Genomic DNA, 22,224 nt, shown 5'->3' with positions numbered 1-22,224 from the left:
TTCCTGTGGGAATTGCAGGAGGAGAGGTCGGGGGTGGCAGCAGGGAATGGGATGAGCCCGAGGCGGCTCCTCGCTGAGGGAAATCCCGGGAAATGCGGTGGGGGAAAAAAAATTGGGAGTTGGGGGTGGTGGTGGGGGGGACACGCAGCCAGAGCCCCTTTAGAGGCGCTTCAGCTCCGGTCTAGAGCCACGAAATAATAATAATAACGACAACGACGACGACAATAATAATAATAATAAAGGAAAAAAAAAAAAAAACCAAAAATCCAACCAAAAAAAAAAAGAAAAAGAGGAACGACCCCGAGGATGTAAAACGGCAGGTAGGAGAGCAGAGAAGTAGGAACAGGTCTCCAGTGTGCACCAAGGGGAGCCGGGCGGGGCGCGGATCCTCCGGCTGGCTCCTGGAAGAGAAGAGCATCATCCCTCGGGGAGGTCTCCATCCACCCCCCTGCAGTCACACATGCGTTTTATTTTTATTTATTTTTTTTAATTTTTTTTTCCTTTTTTATTTTTTTTTTTTTTTCTTTTCTTTTCTTCTTCTTCTTCCCAGGAGAGGAGTCTTTTTTTTTTTTTCCCCCCAAACTTTTTTTTTTGGTGTGTTTTTTTCTCTTTTGTGGTTTATTGGGGTTTTTTTCGTTGTTCTGTGTTTTCTTCCGGGGCGGGTTTTTCTGTTTTTTTGGAATATAAAAGTCCATTTTAAAATCTTTCGATACCTAATTTGCTGTCGAGGTCGGTGCTGGCCGAGGGTGTCCGTGCTGCCACACCCCATCCTCTTCCTGCTCCATCCCACAAGGGGGGGAAAACGGGGCACAAAGGGTGGCTTTATTTTTTTTTTTTTTTTTTTTTTTTAATATAATTATTTTCTTTTCAACCTCCTCGGAATCAAAAGTCCCGTCACAATTTGGCTTCTGGCTCCTCCGAGAGCAGAGCGGCGCTGGAAAAATGCACTTCACACGCATCCTCCGCCAGGATTTCTTCCGTTTCGCGTTGTGCTTTCCATTTCCCTCGTTTCACCAAAAAAAAAGAAAGAAAAAAAAAAAAAAAATTGACAAAACCTTTTCCGTTTCCAAAGCCCGGGAGAAGACTCGAGTGCCACCTGATTGCATCTCTGGAGAGGCATTTAAAAAAAAAACCAAAAAAAAAAACCAACCAAAACGAACAATAATTAAAAAAGAAAATAACGACGAGGAGGAGGAGGAGGAGGAGCGCCGGGACGCCGTCACTGATCCAGGGTGACCACCTCCACCGCCTGCCCGTCCATGGTGACGGCCGTGTCCGCTATCCTGGTGGTCACCGGCGCCATCGCCACCTGCACGGGGCCGTTGCCTTGGGCCAGGCTGGTCACCACCGTCTGGTACATGCTCACCGGGATCTGCACGAGGCCTGCGGGAACACCGGGGACACGGCGTGAGGGAGGGGCGGCAATCAGGTGTCCTCAACGCGGGGTTTCTTTTTTTTATGGGGAGGGGGATGCAACTCCGTGAGGAGCTGGAGGTGCTGGAGCAAATCCAGAGGAGGACCCGGAGCCGCTCTCTGCTCTGGAGGCAGGTTGGGAGAGCTGGGAATGTTCCCCTGGAGAAGGGAAGGATCCAGGGAGAGCTTCCAGAACATTCCAGGGCCCGAAGGGGCTCCAGGAGAGCTGCAGAGGGGCTGGGGACAAGGCCTGGAGGGACAGGACACAGGGAATGGCTCCCAGTGCCAGAGGGCAGGGCTGGATGGGATCTTGGGAAGGAATTCCTGCCTGGGCTGGAATTGTCAGAGGATCCCTGGAATGTCCAAGGCTGGACAGGGCTTGGAGCAATCTGGGACAGTGGGAGGTGTCCCTGCCCACGGCCTGGGTTAGAACTGGAAAGTTCCTTCCCACCCAATCACCCTTCCAAGGATTCTCTCCATGAAAACCAGCGGTCAGGAAGGACGGTGGCTCCCACCCAGCTGTGATCGGCGCCTCGTGGCCTGGCTGGGCTGGATCTGCTCTCCGTGAGAGCCAACGGGATGGGAACGGGGATGGGATGGGATGGGATGGGATGGGATGGGATGGGATGGGATGGGATGGGATGGGATGGGAATGGGATGGGATGGGATGGGATGGGATGGGATGGGATGGGATGGGATGGGATGGGATGGGATGGGATGGGAATGGGATGGGATGGGATGGGATGGGATGGGATGGGATGGGATGGGATGGGATGGGATGGGATGGGATGGGACAGGAATGGGATGGGAACTGGGATGGGATGGGATGGGATGGGAACTGGGATAGGATGGGAACTGGGATGGGATGGGGCTGAGATGGGTGGCAGCACCTTGGGGCCCACACCTCCGGGGCTGTGCGGCTGCAGGGAGGGAATAAGGATGAGGAGGAAAGAAAGAGCATCGTTTCTGGAGGAGGAACCCAACCCAGCCACGTTTTGGGATGGTCCAGCAGGGACCCGCTCAGCCAAAACCGAGTTTTCCTGTAGGCAGGGATTGCTCCCACCCTCCCCAGAGCCCATCAGGGATCACCCACTGAGGAGGAACACACTCCTTACAGGCCTTTTCCACCTGCTATGCCCCGAACTGGGAACCGTGGGGCCGAGGAAGGGATGAACTCGGCCTCTCCCATCCCCTGTAACTCCGCAGGTCACTCGAACAACTCCCCACCGGCGGCACCCGAGAGGATCCCATTGCTGTGCATCCCTTACGGCCCCCATCCAACACAATTCCCTTCCTCCTGCTCCCTCTCCAGCCCAGCCAGGTCCTTCTCCCCTCACGGGGAAAGGGCACCGTGGGACCTACAAAAAATTGGCCAAGCCAAACTCGCTCCAGGCACTGGCCCCAGGCTCTCCCACGTAAAACAGAGAAAGGAAAGCAATCCCCCTTTCCCAGCCCTTCCCCAGTCATGGATGGGTCCAGCAAAGCAGAAAGAGCTTTTCCCAAGGCTGATCCAGCTGCAGGGATGGATCGGACGGCTCCAGGCTGAGGATGGAGCTGGCAAAGCTTCGGGCCGGGAGGAAAACGCCTCAGTGCCAAAGGCGAGTCCTGGTGAGCCAGGAAACAGCAGCCAAGGTGACAACAAAGCCAGGAGGCCCCTGAGCGTCACCATGGTGTGGACGGCGGGAAGAGGTGGGAAAAAACCAGCGAGGAGCGCTCGACAGAGCTGGGCAGGGGAGGGGAACGGCAAATCCTGCAGGCTGGGAGGAGAAACTCCATCGTTTACTCCGGTATTATCCCAGTGCCCACCTCCACCTTCGGCTTGGCCAAGGGGCATTCGGATAAGCGAGGTCATGTAGACGTTTCAGAAGCTACCCACACCTCTGCTGGGGGAAAAAACCCTCAGTTTTTTGAGGTCAACAAATCCTCCCAGCAGCAGCAGCACGGGATGGATGGCCAGCCCCACCACGACACCAGGCTCCTCTTTCCCGAAAAAGCAGCGCAATCCCTTGGGGTCGAGGAGCAGGGAGCGGAGCTCTGCCCCGCCAAGGGCGCTCGTTTGATAACGGAGGCGGCTCCGTGTCCTCGGATAACTCTCCGTGCAGACAGGAAAGCTTAGGAGCTAATCGTGCCGAGCAGGTGGGTGACCCCGGCGCTCCTCCAGCGTCCCATCCCCAAAGCGCTCCGCGGGCTGGGAAGTTTCCTGATCCATCCCCAGCCTGAGGGGTCGCATTCCCCAAGCCCAGCCGAGGAATGGGTTCCCTGGTCGGTTGTTGGGCACGGGCTGCCAGGAAGGGAGCCAGGAGGAGGCTCCCAGCTCCCAGGGCGCTCTCTGGTCAGTGGGAATTTCAGCGCAGGGAATAAACGAGGAAGGAGAGCTCAGGCTCAGCCCTGCTGTAGGAAATCTCCGAGCACACCCCTCGGGAGAGCACAGCACATCCCAGTTTAGGCCAGAGCTCCAGCTCTGGCCTGGGATGCACCCCAAATCACCGCTCCAGACCAAGAAGACAACTAAAGCCCTTTGGGTTGTTAACCCAGAGGAGATCAAACGACACACGGACAGCCCGAGGAGCGGAGCCGCCACCACCACCACGCTCAAGCCACAACCCAAACGTGCCAAAACCGGGCGCCGGTGAGCCCTGGCCGCCCAAAAAGGGGGGTAATTTGGGAAGGGCGAATTGATTCAGACAAGGCTCGGCCGCCTCCGGGAGCGCGGGGAAGCGTCCGTGAGAGACGGCGCCGCGCGGATCCCGTTCCGCGCGGGATTAAGGAAAATCGCCTCAGCAGATGACGTGGCGGCCCTTCCTGCCAGGGGTGGTAACAAACCAGAGGAGGAGAGGGCTGGAAAGCCTGCTGTGCATTAGAGCAGAGCGGATCGCCCTTGGGAGGGAGACGATTAAACCACTGAGATGCTGTAATCAGGTCTGGGATTGGCCCCGCGCTGCATCTGCTCAGACCTGCGCCCTGATTAGCCCTAATCTAGCTGGCATATGTTAATCTAAAGCATGGATTTCAGACCCTTTCAATTGTATTAAAAACAGGAAATCCATTAGACAAAAAAAAAAAAAAAAAGAAACCGAACCAAGCCCAAACCGACTTCTTGAGTCTTCGGGATTTTTTTTTTTTTTTACATTTTCTGCAAAGAAAGTGGAGCGGGGCCAGGGAGCACTGTGAGGAACGGGGCAGGCAGGGAAATGGGATCCCACTGGAATCTGTGCTCACACCAGCTCCTGCCACATCCCAGAGAAAGATGTTTTTTGGTGGAGGACTGTTGGAATTCTGGAAACTTGGATTTTGGGGTTTTAGTGTATAGTAATACATGTGAGTTAAGATGGAGAACTCTGGGCATTGTCTGAGTCTTCCTCCTTCACCTTCTTCTTCCTTCTTCTTCCTTCTTCTTCCTTCTTCTTCCTTCTTCTTCACGGGTTCGGGTGGCTTTCTGTAATTGGTTGATGGAGTCCGCATTGCAGACTTCAAGCAATTATTGGGTTCAAAATAGAAATAATTTAGGTGGCGTTTCATAACGGGACAGATTGCCTTTGAAAAGACCTGGCAGAGATAGAGAAGTGCTCCATTTTACCTCGTTTCACTAACTTGCTAGCTAGAGCTCGAGGCTGGTGAGTCTGTAAATAGGCAAGAAACAATTAAACACCCAAGTCCGAACTCGAAACCTACGTTTCCCGTGTATTATTCATCCCGACCTCGGCAAGGAGAAAAAGAAGCCAGAACTGCTACAGAGGATCAGCTGGCTTTGGGAGGAAGGAGGGTCTGGCACGGCCGGTGACGCCACGGGGGGAATGGGCAGGACACGAGGGTGGCCGAGGAAGGAGAAGACCCACGGAAGGCTTTGGGGGTGGAATCAAAGGATCGGAGTCGATCTACTCCGAGGCTGGACTCCGATGCCGGGTCAGACGATGTTTGCAGCTGCATTTCAGACTGCGAGGGGCCAGAGGAGAGAATGAAACTCCAGCTGCTTCAGCAGAGAAGAGGTTTCAGCATAAGGAAGAGCAAGGGTAAGTCAGGATCTACCTGAGAGCAGAGAGACGCAGGACTCAGAGGTGAAAATTCATGGGATGTCTGATAAAGAAATCTCACCTGGCATGGAGCATAAGAGCACAAGAACACCTGTTTTGATCCTACATTGCAGGTGATTCCATTAAACCACCCCAAAAGGCTTTAGGGGAGAAGTTTGGGTGGGTGGGACATTGATGTCCAGCTCATCCAGAGGACTTTGTTTCTATCAGCACAGGGGAAAGCGGAGCGAGCTGTGCTGAGCACCATCCTGCCAAAGCCTTTGGTGGTAGATACTCCTGCACCTTCTCCTTCCCCTCCTCCAGAGGTGATGCCTGAAGTTTTATCTTCCGTGTTTTTCAGGTTCTGTGCTGCCCAGGGTGCAGCTCTGAGCTCACATTCAGCGTCACTCAGCTCTCTGCAGACAGCAGCGACACAAAACAAATCCTGTTCCTGCTGCACACCAAGGACAACTTTCAGCCCCAAAGCACAAACAAGGGTGGCTGGAGGGAGGAACAAGAAGGATGGGACCTCACAGCCTGGAGCTGGAATTGGACAATTAAACTCCAATGTGCAAATGGACCAAAATTTATAAAAATGTGAGAACTTGTGACCATTCATCCATTTTGTGACCATTTTGGGTCCACCTTGGGTGTGTCCCTGGTCAGGCACTTGTCCTGCCCAAGGTGGATCCTAAAGACCTTTCAATAAATCCCTACTTTATCCTCCAGCTCTGTCCAGTCTCTGTTCCAGGTCAGCCTTCCCAAGGCATCAGGGGCTGAGGAATCCGGTGGGAACTCCTGTGCTCAGGAATGCACTGCAGGGCCCCAGCACACAGGGCAGCAGACACCATCTCATCACCACAGCTCCTGTCAGAGCCAAGGGCGACTTCTGAAGGCTGTGATGGAAGAATTGTCGTCAATGGTTCAGAATGAGTAGATTTTAATACACCCAAAAAAAAAAAAAAAAAAATCGAGCCAGAAGGCTTCCAAAAAATGAAATGTTTGCCCTCTGTGGGCAGCACAAGGAAAGGGCACTGGGTGTGCTTTGGTCTGCATTCCCAGGTGTAAATGCATCAAGGTTGAAGCAGGTAAGTAGGGAATAATCACCTTTTCTGATTGTCTTTCCCCCCGGTAAGACATGAGCTTGAAGTGCAGCATGGAAACCCGCACTTAGGAGGCGGGAAAAAAATCCCAGATGACGGCTAAACATAAGGTTGGTGAAGCTCTGGAGCAAAGTCTCTGTCACTGGAGGTGTTTTGGAGGAGGTAAGACCAAGGCTGGCTCAGGAAAGGGGCTGGTCCTTCAGAATCCTGGAGCAAAGATCATTCCTGTCCTCACCAACTGCAGTTCTGGACACCAGCGGAAGTGTTACTCAGCACAGACACCAAATTGTCCCACAATCGATTTTCATTAGACGTTTCCTTTGACTGGGATCTTGGTATGGTGAAGATTTGAAGAGAACATCCTCCTGACCGCCTCCCTTCTGACTGAAGAGGCCCTCAAAGGTGCAGCAAGAGGACACTCAGTGGGCACGAGGGTGTGTTTTCAGCTCTCTACCGAGGTCCGGCCACAGCAGCTGGAACGGGAGCTCCCAAAGCCAGGTGTCACCCTGCCAAACCCTGAACTGCAGAACCAAACGTGTCCCTCAAGGCACGAGGCGCTGACACGACACCGTGGAAGGGATTCCAGCCGAAGGCAGCCTCAGAAATCAAAGCTTTTCAGGAATGCCACCACACTCAGCAGGGACAGAGGAGCAGAAGACATCTCTCAACACGGACACTTGGTTAAAGGTAAGACGAACTGAAGGCTCAGCCCTCCGTCTTTTGCCACCTCAACTGCAAGAGCATCAGTGATTAACATTGTCAATTAGCATTAATTGACGCCTTTCAGGATGATAATTGGAAGGATTTTTCCCCCGTCAGAAATGGCTCAGTGCCCCATCCCTGGAGGTGTCCAAGGTCAGGCTGGATGGGGCTTGGAGCAACCTGGGATGGTGGAAGGTGTGGCTGGAACAGGATGATCTTTGGTCCCTTCCAGCCCCAGCTGGTCTGGATTCTGTGCTATTGACAAATCACAAAACCCCCAGGAAGTGATTTAAGCTCTGAGAACTTTCCAGGCTCACAAGTCACAGCTCTTCCCTGCAGAACCTCGGTGCCAGTCAGGTCAGAACATGAAGGTTTTCCCACCAAATTATCTGCAAAGAGCTGCGGTCCTCATTGAAGATCCGCCATCATCTGTCTTTCCAGGAGCTACTCAGGTCAAAACCCCAATAAAGAACAATTTAATGAGGCACCTGAAGCTTTGATATCAAAGTTGAGCCAATTAAGTTACATAATAGCCCTGACTTTTCCTGAGAAGAGGAGATCCAACATTCCCATCCACAGCTGCACGGGATGCAACCCTGCCTCCTTCCCTGCATCCACCACACCTCCATGGTCACATCTTGTCTCTCAGGCTTGTCCCTGGGGGTCACTTGCCTGCTTAACCTTGTCATTGACTCGTTCTTTCCCGAGCTTTTCAAGGAATGCCCGGACGTGGCACTCGGGGCTCCGGGACAAAGTGGGGATGGGGCACAGCTTGGACTCGATGACCTTGGAGATCTTCTCCAGCCTAACTGATCCAGCGTGGGGTTCTTTGGTTCCTCTGCATCTCCTGCAAGGAGTTTTCCTTCTCTGCTCATTCAGGGCACCAGGAGCTGCTGTCTCAGTGACCCACGAAGCCGCTGGTTGATCCAGGACCTCCCGTCGGAGCCGACTGGTAAGGAAGCAACTCCACATTTACACGGCTCCTTCTTCCTCCCACTCGCTCAGCCCCGGCACAATGTTGGCAATTTGTGACAAGGCGTTGTTTTAAATAAAATCTGAACATCCAAACCTGAGGTTTATCTCCAAATCTCGGTCGGGCACCAACCTTCCTTCCCTAGCTGGGAGCACCATCACCTTTGGGATATTCCTCCCAAAATTTCTTCCTCCCTGTGAGGAGGGAAGGGCCACGGCCTGGCCAAGACCTGAAACATCTTTGCCTTAATCTCCCTTATTGCTTCCAGATCTTTTGTGGGGGCTTTGAGGTTCGTTTTTAGGGAGTTTTTGGACTTCTTCTAAGGTTGCAGCACTTTGAGACAAAAACCACAGGGCTGGAACTCCTGATTTACAGGAATGATCTCCTCTGGAGCCTCAGCACTTCCATGGAAAGAGGAAGATCCCAGTGAGCCAACCCGCTGCCCAGACTCTTCGCCCGCACAGCAAAGACCCACAATCTGTAGAAGAGGTGACAAGCGTGCCCTTCACTGCCATGGACCTCTGTCTTTGCAGCGAGGACAATCCCAGAAGGGGAAAAAAAGCAAAACCTTGCAATGATGTTTAACATTGGAAACAATCTGAAATGCCAGGTTTTTCCGTTTCTTTGATGGAAAAACTCCCAAGAAAAGGGCGCTTGGGAAAAGCAGAACGGCAGTTTGGCCTCCTGGGGCAGTTTGGCCGCGCACCTTTTGCTTTGGGTTACCTGAGCTCCCCACCTTTCCCCTCCATGGGGCAAATTCAGAGCTGGAGAACAGGCCCTGGGCACCACCTGAGGCAGAATTAAGCTGTCCCCGCTTAAGCTCAGTCCTCACCTAGACCTGCCCCTCTAGTGCTGGCTCTCCGGGGCGTGGCACCTTAAACCGGAGTCGATTTGTCACTCAGGAGAGGTGACAGAGCGCAGGGAATGTGTCCGCCTGTGGGAAGGAAGGTTTTTTCCTCCCAGCTTAGAGAATAACCTGTTTAAGCCTCGGTGATGAGCTGGCTTTGGCGTGGACACACCTGAGAAGATTAGGAGTCTATCGTGGTCAATCATCTCCACAGGAAACACAGATAAAAATAGAGAAAAACCCCGAAGGCGTGCCCCAGCTGGGCTCTGCTTTCCCCAGGGTCCGCTGGGCGTTGACAGAAAACGCGGGGCAGGCAGGGGTTATCTGTGCCAAGCTTCTCAGGAAGCGGGGAGAGGAAACACCTCAGGATAAATCAGCCTCGTTCCTCTTCTCAGGAGTCAGGTGTCAAACCCAGGAACGAGGTTCTGGACAATCACCAAAAAGGGATCCCCACTAGGTTTTGCCATAAATGTTTTGCTAATATTCCCAGGGGCTCTCCCAGAGGAAGAACTGAGACTGATTCTTATCCTGCTTTTTTTTTAAAACAGCTTTTAAGTGTCCCGTATTTTCCACAGGTTTTAATTAATGGCTATTGCATAAAGCATGGCGGGGCACCACCTAAAATTTACAAGAACGTTTTGCTACCTGAGTGATATCCCCGCATCCCAAAGGCATTTCAACCCCAAACCGTGTCCAGGCACAGAAAACCAGACAGACACAGCCCCTTTAACCCCGGGAAACACCAAGAGGGACCTAAAAGCCCAAAAACCGGCTAAACCCCAGCATTCCAAACTGCCACCACAAAAATCCACTCACCTGAGGAACCCTCTGCCAAGCTCCACTTGCAATAGTCTGCTGCTAGGACGCCTGACAATGAAATGCAAGTGTAAAAGGCTGAGAAAAGGGGAAACACTGCAGCTGGAGAGGGGGGGGTTTAGTGGGGGTGATTAATGTATTCACAGGAAATGCATCCTTTGGTTAACAGGGTGAGTGCAAAGATTCAGTGCCCACACAGGAGTAGCACCCCAGTATTAGGCAGAGCAACTAAAATATTTCTAATTCCGCACAGAACGCCGTGTGTGCAAGTGGGAGGTAAAGCGGGAGGTAAGGAAGAGGCACTTCCAGATACTTTACAAACGTTTAGATGGATGGCTTAATTGGCCCCGAGAGGCCCAAGGAGGAAAGTCTGCACCGAAGCAGTGAAATCCATCACCGAGAAGCTCAGGCCACCTCCGACAAAGCTCTCCACGATCCCCGGCGAAGAGGGATGAGGAGCAGAAACGGCTGCCAAGGCGGAATTTCTACATCTCCCACGAGCACGAGGCTGGGAAGTTCACAGTATCCTGGCGCTCTCCATGAAATCCAGGCGCTCCTTGGGGCCTGGGAAGAGCTCCGTGCGATTTTAAGGCTCTGAGGGCCTGGCCGGTTTCAGCAGGGCCGGTGCCGACGGATCCCACGCGAGCACGGACACGGGCACATCCTACGGAGCGCTGAGCACATGGAGACATAAAGCAGCCATTGTGCTGGCAGAAAGGCAGGCTGTAACCAGATAGGCCCTGGCTCCATCTAAAAGCCGTTTTCCCAGCATTTTCGCCCGTTTTCTCCACAGGAACCTTCCCTGCCACAACAGGGCGCGCATTCACGGCCAAGCGGCGGGTCCAACGCCACGGGTTCTCTCCCCCCCGTGCCCCATCAGTGCCTCTGTGCCAGGGAATTCTGTGCTCTTAACCCAACAGAGGTGGCAGGAGCCCCCCAGCAGAGCCTTTGGAGGAGGATAATTCCTTGGGAAGGTGTTTAAAGCTTTGCCTCGATGTGGGAAGCTGCAGCGATCTGCTGGAGCCTCGCCTCGCACTAGGTCCTGCCCAGCTACCAGGAGGTAAGTTTGGCTTTTTTCCTCAGGGGAGAAGGGGCTGGAAACGCACCTGAAGGCTCCATTTTTTATTTTTTTTCCCCCCCTTTTCCTCAAAGCACAGCCTCCAAATGCAGCTAGAAAAGCATCCCTGCTCCAAACCAGCACAACCCCTCCTGCAGCAGTGTCCTGGGCTTTGGTGTCCACAGCCTGTCCTCCACAGCACAAGGGACACGTTTGGCACAGCCTCCTCCCCCGGGTGGGACCCGGCCCATCCTCAGCCAGGTCAGCAATAAATCACAGCGAACGCACGACTCAGACGTGGAACTTTTCATGTAAAAAGAGCAAGTTCTTACAGTCCGCATTCCTCCTTTTTTTTTTTTTTTCTCCGTACGCCATCGTCTCCCGCTGCCCGGCAGGTGGGATGGGTTCCCACCTCGCTCTGCTCTCCCGAGAGTATTTATCCTTGGAATGCTGTTGCCTCTGGCAGATTCCTCCCTTTTAAACCCTGCACATCTGTTGCTCCAAACACAAAGTTTGGGCTCTGGCCTGGCGACTGAAGGAACAGAACTTTTGCGCCCCAACCATCCAGGCCTGGGGCTTGGAAGCGTCCTTCGCACACCAAGAGAAAGCAACGACAGGCGCAGGGAGAGGGGATGAGTTTCTTTTCCCAAAAAAGGAGATTTCCAGCTGTTTTGTCCCTGTGGGTCTCACCCTGGGTGTGCAAAGCAGAGATTCGCGGCTCCTGGACCCGCACAGACAAAATTTGTGAGGAGAACGGAGCAGTGCAAGAGCCTGTCCTGTCCCTTCCCAGGCGGACAGAACAGGCTGGAAAACCTGAGAGCTGTGGTGGCTGGAGAATTCTTCCTGGATTTTATTTGCTGACTGCTCTGGCTGGGATGGGAGGCCCACAGGTGAGGAAGCACATCTCTAACAGCAGCGCACACACAGAGAAACCCTAAAACCCAGCCCAAGTCTTCATTTTCTGCTGGACTTCGAACTTCATACGCAATTCCTCTTTGGAAGTGCAACTCGAGCTTCTCTCTTTTTTTTCGCATGGAAAACCTTGGAACCTCTGAGAAGGACATCCTAACTCATCCATGGGTCAGAGCAAGGGGAAACAACCAGGGACCAAACTCACTGCTGGCGCTGATCGAACAGGAACGCCCCTGGCTGCTGATCCCTGCGACTTCAAAGGAGCTGAACATCCCCTATTCAGGCCAGCGATAAAATTCCACTTCCATTAGCTCCGTGTCCACCACTTAAACGCAGCAGTCCCAATTTACACACCAATTAGAGCCCCCCTCTAATGCCTGAGAGTACAAAGCTTGGGGGTTTTTGTGTTTTTTTTTCTTTCTCTGATGGGAAGAGGTGGAAGGGAAGAGATCAGGAGGCTCAGGGGAATAGCAGAGAGCCTTTCACTGCCAGGGCTCCTGCTCAAATCTGTCCTAGGCCAGAGGAACAGATGGTCCCTCCCGAGGGCTGGGCTGTGGCTTACACGAAATAAGGGATTGTCTCAGGCCACTGGTGGAAAATTCATTGCAGCCTCAACTGTTCCTGCTGGAGAAACCCAGGGATTCCAGGGCTACGAAGCAAGTAGGCACCTCATTCCTGCAGGGAACCGAGGGGAATTGCTGCCTGTGAGGCACAGGGACCCGGATCTGGGGCTAAAACCACCTGCTCTAGCTGTCACCGGCTCCAGAACACACTCACTGAACTTCCCCTGGGAGGTCTGGAAGGTTAAAACCACGGGGAAAAGGGAGATGGGGAAGTTCAGGGACCTGCGGCAACAAGGGGGCAAAGCCACAGGGAAAGGAAGTTTGGTACAGTCTGTAAGCCGGGGATGGGAATAATAAACCCGTGATTAATTTGAACCCAGTGCCAAGGTAGTGCTCCCTCAGTCTGTGACTTCTCCAGGGCAGAACTGAACTTCCCACAGGCAGAAATCCCATTGAGCAACCCAGGAGCAGGAGAGGGTCCACGTGAGCCATCGGGAAGTGTCACCCAGAGAGAGGAGTTTGCACAGCCGTGAGGGAATAAATGATGCCAAAAAGATTCGGAGGGTGGGAGACAGAAGTCAAATTCAGGCTCGAAAATGCCACTTGTGGTTTTGGAAAAGATTCGGAGGGAACCACCAGAGGAGCAACGGCTTTTTGAAAAAAATCCTTGGAAGCTGTTCTGCAGCTCCACGAGGACTGCCAGGAGGAATCTTGGAAAGTGAGTGCTCCTGATCTGGTTTTTCAGGGATGGCTCCAGAGACACCCAGTGAGGAGGGACCTGTGTAGCCTCTCCTGTCCCGGTGTGCCGGCCGGGGAGCGCGGAGCAGGGAAAATAGGGCGATTCCCCGGAATCTTCCCACACAGCTGTTTACCCGCTGCGGATTACTGCTGTCACATGAGCTGCTTTACAGCAAAGCCAAGCTGTCTCCACGAGCTGAGAAGGTCACTGGGACCTGCAGGGACAGACACATCGCCCTGCTCCGCCTGCCCCAAGGGACACCGGGGAAAAAGCGTTCCCCGTGGTCAGAGGGCAAAGGGAAGGTGGTTTTACCTCCACGCCTCTTGGAACCCTGGGCGCTGAGAATTCCAGGATTTTCTGTGCTGACCCCCAAGCAAACGCTGCGTTGACCTGAGGCCGTGGAAAAGGCTCCAAAATGAAATCCCAGTGCTGGGATTGTGGCTGTGGAGTTCAACAGGAGTGTGTGACAGCACAGGGTGCAAAACTCCGAGCTGGAGGGTTTGGAACACAGCAATGGAGAGAAAGCAAGGTGGAGGATTTAGGGCAGAGGCTGAGTTCTTCTTTTCCACCTCCTTCTCCTCCAGGGCTCTGGCTGGGATTTTGGAATTGGGCAGAAAAATCCGCATTGCGGGCCAGGGGTGGTTGGTTACTGGGTTAAAAGTGAAAATAATTCAGGTGTCACATCTTAATTAGAGACTTTATCCTTAAAAGGCCTTGTAGAGAGAAAGACAGAGCTCAATTTTTAGTTTGTTAGCTAGAAGTGCTGTAGACCTCACGGCTTGTGAAACTGTAACATAGATAAAAATTAATAAACATCTGAGTCCGAACAAGAAGCACCCTCTGGGGCATTTAATCCCGACTCTGGCAAAAAAAGAAGATAAAACTTAACCCGCGCTCTCTGCTCAGCCACCACATCACAGGAGGGAGATGCCAGTGCTGAGCCCGCTGCTGGCCATTGACCAGGCTCCAATCGAATTGCTGGAGGCTGGAAGAGTCCTTGGGGTGACAAATTCCCCTCCTCTTCCTCGGGCGCCCACCAATGTTTCGGACAAAGCCACCCAAGGGACACCGAGGTGCAGCTGCATCTCCTCAGGCTCCTGTGCAAGCTGCTGATGCCTCAAACAACACTCCAGAGCAAATAACAATCCCCGAGCAGGAAAAGTCCTCCTCAACCCCAAATCTAACGGCTGAACGTCAAGGAAGAGGAAAGAGTTTCACCCGGGAAAACAGAAATCTCAAAGTTCAGCGCAGCCACTTGGGAGAATTCACTAAAATTTCTCGAGCTCCTCGCTCTGCCAGGGCAGGGCTGGTGCACGAGGAAAACCTTTCTGCAGGACAGGGCTCTTCACTATGCCCCAGAGGCACAAGACAGATGGGGCTGTGCTTTTAGGCTTGAAAACCAGACCCTGCTCCCAAGATCCAGCGAGGAGATAAATCCAGGCACCCAGCGATCCTCTGGAAAAAAGCGATGGGGGAACTCGGGAGGTCGGACCCTGCTGAGGAAGCAGCTGAGGCTCTCAGAAAAGAAGGGGCCCGAACACTTTTCAAGGCAAAGAAAACCACCAGCCACCTCGAGTTTGGAGGAGTTCCGTCCGGGAAGCGGGGAACGCGCATTCCAAAGAGGAGCAGGGAGCGAGGGAGAGCAGAAACCACAAACCGCCCGCAGGGAGGAAACTTTGGAGTAAAACAAGAGGCCAGGAGCTCGGTAAAGGAAGAGCCAGCAAACCCCAGAGCAGGGAGCAGCCCCAAGTTGCAATGCAGGGCATTTCTCCTTCCCCGGGGCTCACAAAGCCCATCTCATTTCCTAAAGATGCCTCCCGCAGCAATGACAGCTTGCTGGGATTTCAGCCAGCTTCCCATTTGGATCAGATTGCACCCTACACCCGCCGAGAGCCATTAAGGGCCCCGCGGCTAACAAAGCGCCCCTGGGGTCAGAGGAGCCTCCATCCCTCCCAAACGCAGCCACGTTTTCGTTCTGGGCTCTGCAGTGCAGAGGGTGGCCAGGGCACCTGCCAGGGACGGCAGGAGCTGTGCCCTGCTGTCATCTGCTGGAACCCTGGAGGCGGAGAATTTTTGGGCTAAAAGGCACCAACCCTCAAGCGAGCACCACATTTGACCTGAGGATGTGGAACAGATTTCCGAAATTGAGTTGTGGGTGTGTGGTTTGAATGGAACTGTGTGATCTCACAAGGTGAAAAACTCAAGAGTTTAAGGTTTTAGCATGTAGTAATAAAATGGGGCAATGTGGAGGATTTGAGGCTGAGTCCTTCTTCTTCACCTTCTTCACCTTCTTCTTGGTTTCGGGTGGGTTTTTTTCTTACTGTGTGAAAAGGTCTCCACTTCTGGCCTTGGGTGGTCAATTATTGGGTTAAAAGTATAAATAATATAAGTGTCACCTCATTATTGGGTAATTAGCGCTTAATTAACCATGGAAAGAGTTAGAGACGTCTCCATTTTCTGCCTTGCTAGTGAGAGCTCACGGCTGGTGAGGCTGTGATATAGATAAGAATTAATAAACACTGAAGATAATAAAAACTGCGACTCCTGTGTGTTAATCCCGGCTCTTAACACGAAGAAAAGAAGATAAGAAACCCAGAGTCATCAACCAGCAGATTGCAGCCCGGTTCTGCCATGGGGGTGCAGGGGCATGAGGGACCCCCTCTGCACCTGCCCTGCCGCAGGGGATTAATCACAGGTAATTAATTCCTTGGGTGGCACAGGCAGAAAGAGCAGTGACATCCCCAGCTGTGCCGCACTGTCCCTTCCCACCACGGACGGGGACGAGGCAGGAGGCCTTGTGAGCCCAAACCTGCCAAGAAATCTGCCAAAATCTGCCCTGGGAGATGCTCCAGCTGCTGCACAGCTGGCGGGATCACTGCCCATCCTGGGCGGTGAAGGGTCAGCTGGGATCAGCTGAAGGAACTCCAGGCACAAATTTAGGGAAGCAGCTCACAAGGAGGGAGAGCTGGGACCTCTCTTTGGGGTTTCCTGGAGGAGCAGGGTGAGCAGAGGTGGTGCCAGCAGCGTGAAACCGTCCTGGGATCTCCGCTGTCGAGCTGGAAGATCTGCCAGAGATGGACTCCAAAAGCTGCCACCCCCTCCAGGTAGTTTGGAACGAGTTGTTCCTACAGGGAGAATCCATCACAAGGGAATTCTATCCTGGGAGAAAGGAGCAGCAGAGCAGAGCTGCTTTCGATTTTTGGGCTCATCTGCGTGCACCCAGCTCCACTCCGGTGGGTTTGAACGTTCAGCTGCACACCCAGCACGGATGTGAACAGCAGAAATGGCACGAAGCTGCTTTCCCTGGGCTGGTGGTGCCTCCCAGGAGCACCACAACCCCTGAAGAAGCTCTGCTGGTCAAGCTCTGCTGTCCAAACTCTGCTGGTCAAGCTCCCCTGGCCAAGCTCTGCTGTCCAAACTCTGCTGGTCAAGCTCTCCTGGCCAAGTTCTCCTGGCCAAGCTCTGCTGGTCAAGCTCTCCTGGCCAAGCTCTCCTGGTCAAGCTCTCCTGGTCAAGCTCTCCTGGTCAAGCTCCCCTGGTCAAGCTCTGCTGGTCAAGCTCTCCTGGTCAAACTCTGCTGGTCAAGCTCTCCTGGTCAAGCTCTGCTGGTCAAGCTCTGCTGGTCAAGCTCTGCTGGTCAAGCTCTCCTGGTCAAGCTCTGCTGGTCAAGCTCTCCTGGCCAAGCTCTCCTGGTCAAGCTCTCCTGGTCAAGCTCTCCTGGTCAAGCTCCCCTGGTCAAGCTCTGCTGGTCAAGCTCTCCTGGTCAAACTCTGCTGGTCAAGCTCTCCTGGTCAAGCTCTGCTGGTCAAGCTCTGCTGGTCAAGCTCTGCTGGTCAAGCTCCCCTGGTCAAGCTCCCCTGGCCAATCTCCCCTGGTCAAGCTCCCCTGGTCAAGCTCTCCTGGCCAATCTCCCCTGGTCAAGCTCTCCTGGTCAAGCTCTCCTGGTCAGGCTCTCCTGGTCAAGCTCCCCTGGTCAAGCTCCCCTGGTCAAGCTCTCCTGGTCAAGCTCCCCTGGTCAAGCTCCCCTGGTCAAGCTCTGCTGGTCAAGCTCTGCTGGTCAAGCTCTCCTGGTCAAGCTCTCCTGGTCAGGCTCTCCTGGTCAGGCTCTCCTGGTCAAGCTCTGCTGGTCAAGCTCTCCTGGTCAGGCTCTCCTGGTCAAGCTCTGCTGGTCAAGCTCTGCTGGTCAAGCTCTCCTGGTCAAGCTCTGCTGGTCAAGCTCTCCTGGTCAAGCTCTCCTGGTCAAGCTCTCCTGGTCAAGCTCCCCTGGTCAAGCTCTCCTGGTCAAGCTCTGCTGGTCAAGCTCTCCTGGTCAAGCTCCCCTGGTCAAGCTCCCCTGGTCAAGCTCTCCTGGCCAATCTGCCCTGGTCAAGCTCCCCTGGTCAAGCTCTGCTGGTCAAGCTCCCCTGGTCAGGCTCTCCTAGCCAATCTCCCCTGGTCAAGCTCTGCTGGTCAAGCTCCCCTGGTCAGGCTCTCCTGGTCAAGCTCCCCTGGTCAAGCTCCCCTGGTCAAGCTCTCCTGGCCAATCTGCCCTGGTCAAGCTCCCCTGGTCAAGCTCTGCTGGTCAAGCTCTGCTGGTCAAGCTCCCCTGGTCAAGCTCTCCTGGCCAATCTCCCCTGGTCAAGCTCTCCTGGTCAAGCTCTGCTGGTCAAGCTCTCCTGGTCAGGCTCTCCTGGTCAGGCTCTCCTGGTCAGGCTCTCCTGGTCAAGCTCTGCTGGTCAAGCTCCCCTGGTCAAGCTCTGCTGGCCAAGCTCTCCTGGTCAAGCTCTCCTGGCCAATCTCCCCTGGTCAAGCTCCCCTGGTCAAGCTCTGCCAGGGCTCTGATCTGGGTTAGGTTAAGTGTGGAGGAGGAGGAAGAGGAGAAGACGTGGGCAGAGGACAGAGCAGCATCTCTGACGGGTCAGGAGAGATGCAGGGCTGGATTTCTGACCCCACCTGCGCCCTTCTCCCTAAGCCAAGGTGTATCAGTAACACAGCACCAGGCTGGAGATGTGCAGCTTGTCAGGAGAGCAATTCCCAACCCCAGCCCGGAGCCAAAGATCCCAGAGGGCGGCGCTGCCGAGATCTGCTCGCAGACACCTTCCAAAAACACCTCCATCCTTCCCATCCCCGTTCCCGGATCAGAGGCAAACAAGGGAACGTTTGTCTGTCCAGCTCTGTGTTTCCAGATGTGCTCAGGACAAGATGCCAACTCCCCCGGCTGCCATTCCTTTCCTGCCTGGATTCATCCACATCTCTTTTAGACAGGAGCTTGTCCAAGGATTACAATTCCCATCTGCTGCAGAGACCCCCCCCAAAATTTGCTGTGACTGCAGATGAGATCCCTGAGACCCCCAGATGGGCGCCCTGAGATCCCCAGACACCAGAGAAAGGAAAGCTCAGGATGTGGCTCCCAAATCCAAGTTGTTGGGGATTTCATCTCCATAAACTGAAAAAACCCCCTGGAATTTACTGCGAATATTGGTGGTGGTAAAGTCAAGTGAAAAGTCATTAAGAGATTTTTTTTTTCCCCAGCCTGGCTTTGGACATTCCAGGGATCCAGGGGCAGCCACAGCTGCTCTGGCAATCCCAGCCCAGGCAGGAATTCCTGATTCCCAAGCTCCCATCCAGCGCTGCCCTCTGGCACTGGGAGCCATTCCCTGTGTCCTGTCCCTCCAGGCCTTGTCCCCAGCCCCTCTGCAGCTCTCCTGGAGCCCCTTCAGGCCCTGGAATGTTCTGGAAGCTCTCCCTGGAGCTTTGGTTTCTTGAGGACAGAGAAAAGCAGGATGCAGGGATTACAAATACATCCCTTCACCTGCCAAGGCCTCTTTTCAGCACCCATCCTGCACTGAGCAGCTCCTTCTGGAGCCACCTGAATTCCTGAGGGGCTGGGAGGTGAAGGAGCAAAATCCACCAAAAAACGGGCTTCAAATCCAACCCAAACCCACAACAAATCCCAGCCCAGCATCACAATCACAGGGTTCCCAGCCAGACTGACCAATTCCTGGCTTTGGGGCAAAAAATCGCCACGTAAATGATGGGATTTAACAAAAAAAACAACTGGGGTCCATCAAACTGGAAACTTCCCAACGCGACAGCGTCGGATCACCTGAATTTTCCAAGGGAAATTCAGGACCAGCCGAAAGGACTTCAGCTTCCTGTTAGCACGGCAAAGACGGGAACTGCTTCAGGTAGCCAGACCCTCTTTAAATTCTTGCACCAGCCCAACAAACAGGCAGCTCCTCTTTCAAAATTTATGGCCGAAGAGGAAATCCTGCCCAGCCTGGAGTGGCTCCCAGCCCCGCTCCCTTCCCTCTCGCAGCCCGGAACAAAAGGGAACATATTGCAACTGTGCTGAGAGAGGAGGGCTGCTGTCTGTTCCTTTAGATGTAACGTTAATGCCCTGTAATCAGCTTTAATTTTTAAACAGACCCAGCCCTCCTGTCCATTTCCCCCTAATTCGGGACACGTGGAAGGTAAATGGGCTGCGCTTAAACCGGGCCAGGCCGGGCTGTGACAGCTGGGGAGCCTGCGAGGCTCGAGCGCCTGATCACAGGAACGGACAGAGGCAGAGCTCGCCAGGCGAGGGAGGGGAAACGGGGAGGGCAAGGGAGGTGCTGGAGATGCTGTGAGGTCACGGAGAAGCAGGAGACGAGGCCAGACGGGGCACGGCTCGTTTGGTTTTTTTTTGGGGGGGGTGGGAGCTCCCCGAGACCCGCAGGGATTGGGAGAAATGACGGAATTTTTCGGAGGTGGCTCCCTGCCCCGGGGGAAGGGGTTTCCTTCTGGGATGTATTGGGAATTCCGTCGTGGGCACGCTGAGAAGGAACACGGTGGCTTTTAGGGACAGCATCAGGAACTGAGCCACTGCTGGTGTCTCCTCCCTCTGAGCTCTCAGGGTTTGGAGCTGAGGAGCAGCCTGGAGACTTCACGGGAGACCCGGATGCAGAGCAGGGGCACAAAACCACCCGGGAGGCTCCTCGTGCTCCTCAGGCAGCGCTGCCCTTGCGAAGAGGAGAGAGCCCTCGGAACAGCCCGAGCGCTCATCACATCAAAGTATTTTTCCCTGAGAATCACCGAACAGTTTGGGCTGGAAGGGATCTTAAAGATCCAGCTCCAACCCCTTGCCATGGGCAGGGAAACCTTCCACTGTCCCAGAGCGCTCCAAAACTCCGTCCGACTTGACCTTGGAGGCTTCCAGGGATGCAGGGGCAGCCCCAGCTTCTCTGGGCACACTGTGCCAGGGCCTCCCCACTCTCCTAACCAGGATTTCTTCCCAAAATTCCATCCATTGACAGTGGGAAGCCATTCCTGTAAGCCTCATTCCTGGAAGTCCCCATTCCACACCGGAAGGCTGCCGTGAGCTCTCCCTGGAGCCTTCTCTTCTCCAGGCTAAATAAAGACAATAAAATGAGGTTTTTCTACCCCAAAAAGCCAAACTGTCCCCAGAAATGACCGCTCTGTGTTCCCATCCAGGAAGCCCGAAGGAATCCACCTCCAGCCCGTGCTGGGCTGGTTCCATCCCACACCCGGACCGGGACCCAGGGAAGCTCCGGCCAGGGATGTGGGGACAGGAGGGATTATTTTTAACCCAGGTCGGTGGGAAGACAAATCCTGATCGTCAGCAGGGCCAGGATGTCAGAGCAAAGCCGTGACGGCCCCGCGTCACCGGGACAGCGCGGGATTAGCGCCGGGAACGGCAAACGCCAGCGGCTGGCCCCGAAGGGCAGGGCAAGGTGTGCCAGGGCTCGCTGCAAGCAGCAGCTCCTCTGGCTCTGCTTCGTGCTGGGAAGGAGCTGGGAGCTGGTGTCCCAAAATCCCGACTGGGAATCGCTGGTCACATAAAGCAGAGAGCCAGAGGCTGGCAGGGAACGGGGGTGGATGCAGTCAGGAACCTCCTCGGTACAGGAGTGAGTGTGCTTGGAATTGTGGAATTACTGAGGTTGGAGAACAGCTCCCAGATCGAGTCCCAGCATGCCCCAGCACTGCTGTCCTGTGTCCCCAAGTGCCACATCCACAGGGCTGTTAAATCCCCGCAGGGGTGGGGACTCCAAACCTCCCTGGGCAGCTCTGCCAGGGCTGGACAAACCTTTCCAGGAAGGAATTTTCCCTAAAATCCAACCTAAACCTCCCCTGGGCCAGGCTGAGGCCGTTCCCTCTGCTCCTGTCCGTGTTCCCTGGGAGCAGAACCCGGTGTCCCCAAGTGCCACAGGCTCTGAAATCCCCCTGGGGATGCAAACTCCACCCCAGCCCTGTTCCAATGCCTGACAAGTGAGGAATTTCAGTGCCATCCAGTGAGGAATTTTTTCCTAACATCCTCAACATCCCCTGATGCAATTTGAGGCCGTTTCCCTGGTCCTGTCACCTTTTCCTTGGGAGAAGAGACCCCGACCCGACACAGATTCAGCTCCTTTTTACCCGAGCTTTACGCCAAGCTGTTTCACACAGAGCCCAACAGCTCCGTTGCTGATAATTATTCATTGATATCTAGCAATTTGTCCTCTAGGAAACTCCTCTCCCTGTTCCTGGAGCTGCTCAGCAAACCCAGGAATTCACTTTTCTGCTCTCCTTGCTGGCTGCCACTGCCATCTCTTCTACCCTCTGTAAAAATGATTTTCCTCACCTTTCCTTCAGATTGGGATTGAATCCTACCTGTGTCAGGGTAAACCTTCATTAAAAAATTCTGTTCCCACCAGGGAGGCCCTACAAAAAGCTTGACTCTTTCCTTCCTGTCCTCCTGGATGCAAACATGCTGATCTGCACTTTGCCAAGCTGCTAGCGACTCATTTGGCTCCACCTTCCCTAAAAAAGGAGATCCAACAGGAAAAACACAAAATACTGCTTTTTAGAAAGTGACATTTTGCAGCCCCCCCCCCCCCCAAGCCTTTCCCCTCCCTGGGAAATGTAGGAATATTTTTCTCATGTGAAAAAGCCACCAGCTCCCGGTGGCTCGGTGTCGCGCCTCCCCAAAATCCCGAGGAATCCCAAAGCGAGGGGATCCCAAACCCGCGCCGGGTTTTCCCAGCCTTTCCAGCCGCGTTTGTGCTCTCTGGGAGTCACACACAGAGCCCAGGGAACAGGATCCCAATCCTGCCTTTCCCTCCTGGAGGTGT

The 22,224-nt window shown here is 54.1% G+C and overlaps 1 protein-coding gene across 2 annotated transcripts in view; it reads right to left on the bottom strand.

The window, feature by feature from the left end:
* Window positions 1–644: 644 nt before the first annotated feature.
* NRF1 (nuclear respiratory factor 1) overlaps window positions 645–22,224 on the bottom strand; it is a 60,365-nt gene continuing 38,785 nt past the window's right edge. Inside the window, exons 11-12 of one of the 2 annotated variants that reach the window (XM_040063406.2) lie at window positions 9,865–9,915; window positions 645–1,383 (exon numbers count right to left, since the gene is read on the bottom strand). In XM_040063406.2, the coding sequence (XP_039919340.1) occupies window positions 1,220–1,383; window positions 9,865–9,915 (215 nt within the window). In that variant the 3' untranslated portion in view covers window positions 645–1,219. The remainder of the gene's footprint in view (window positions 1,384–9,864; window positions 9,916–22,224) is intronic. The other variant, XM_058420459.1, reaches the window with a different exon arrangement.

Source organism: Hirundo rustica, chromosome 4 (genome assembly GCF_015227805.2).
Source record: "Hirundo rustica isolate bHirRus1 chromosome 4, bHirRus1.pri.v3, whole genome shotgun sequence".
In the NCBI taxonomy this organism is placed as follows: Eukaryota; Metazoa; Chordata; class Aves; order Passeriformes; family Hirundinidae; genus Hirundo; species Hirundo rustica.
The sequence above is the reverse complement of the archived record's forward strand: the minus strand, read 5'-3'. Positions and strand labels throughout refer to the sequence as shown.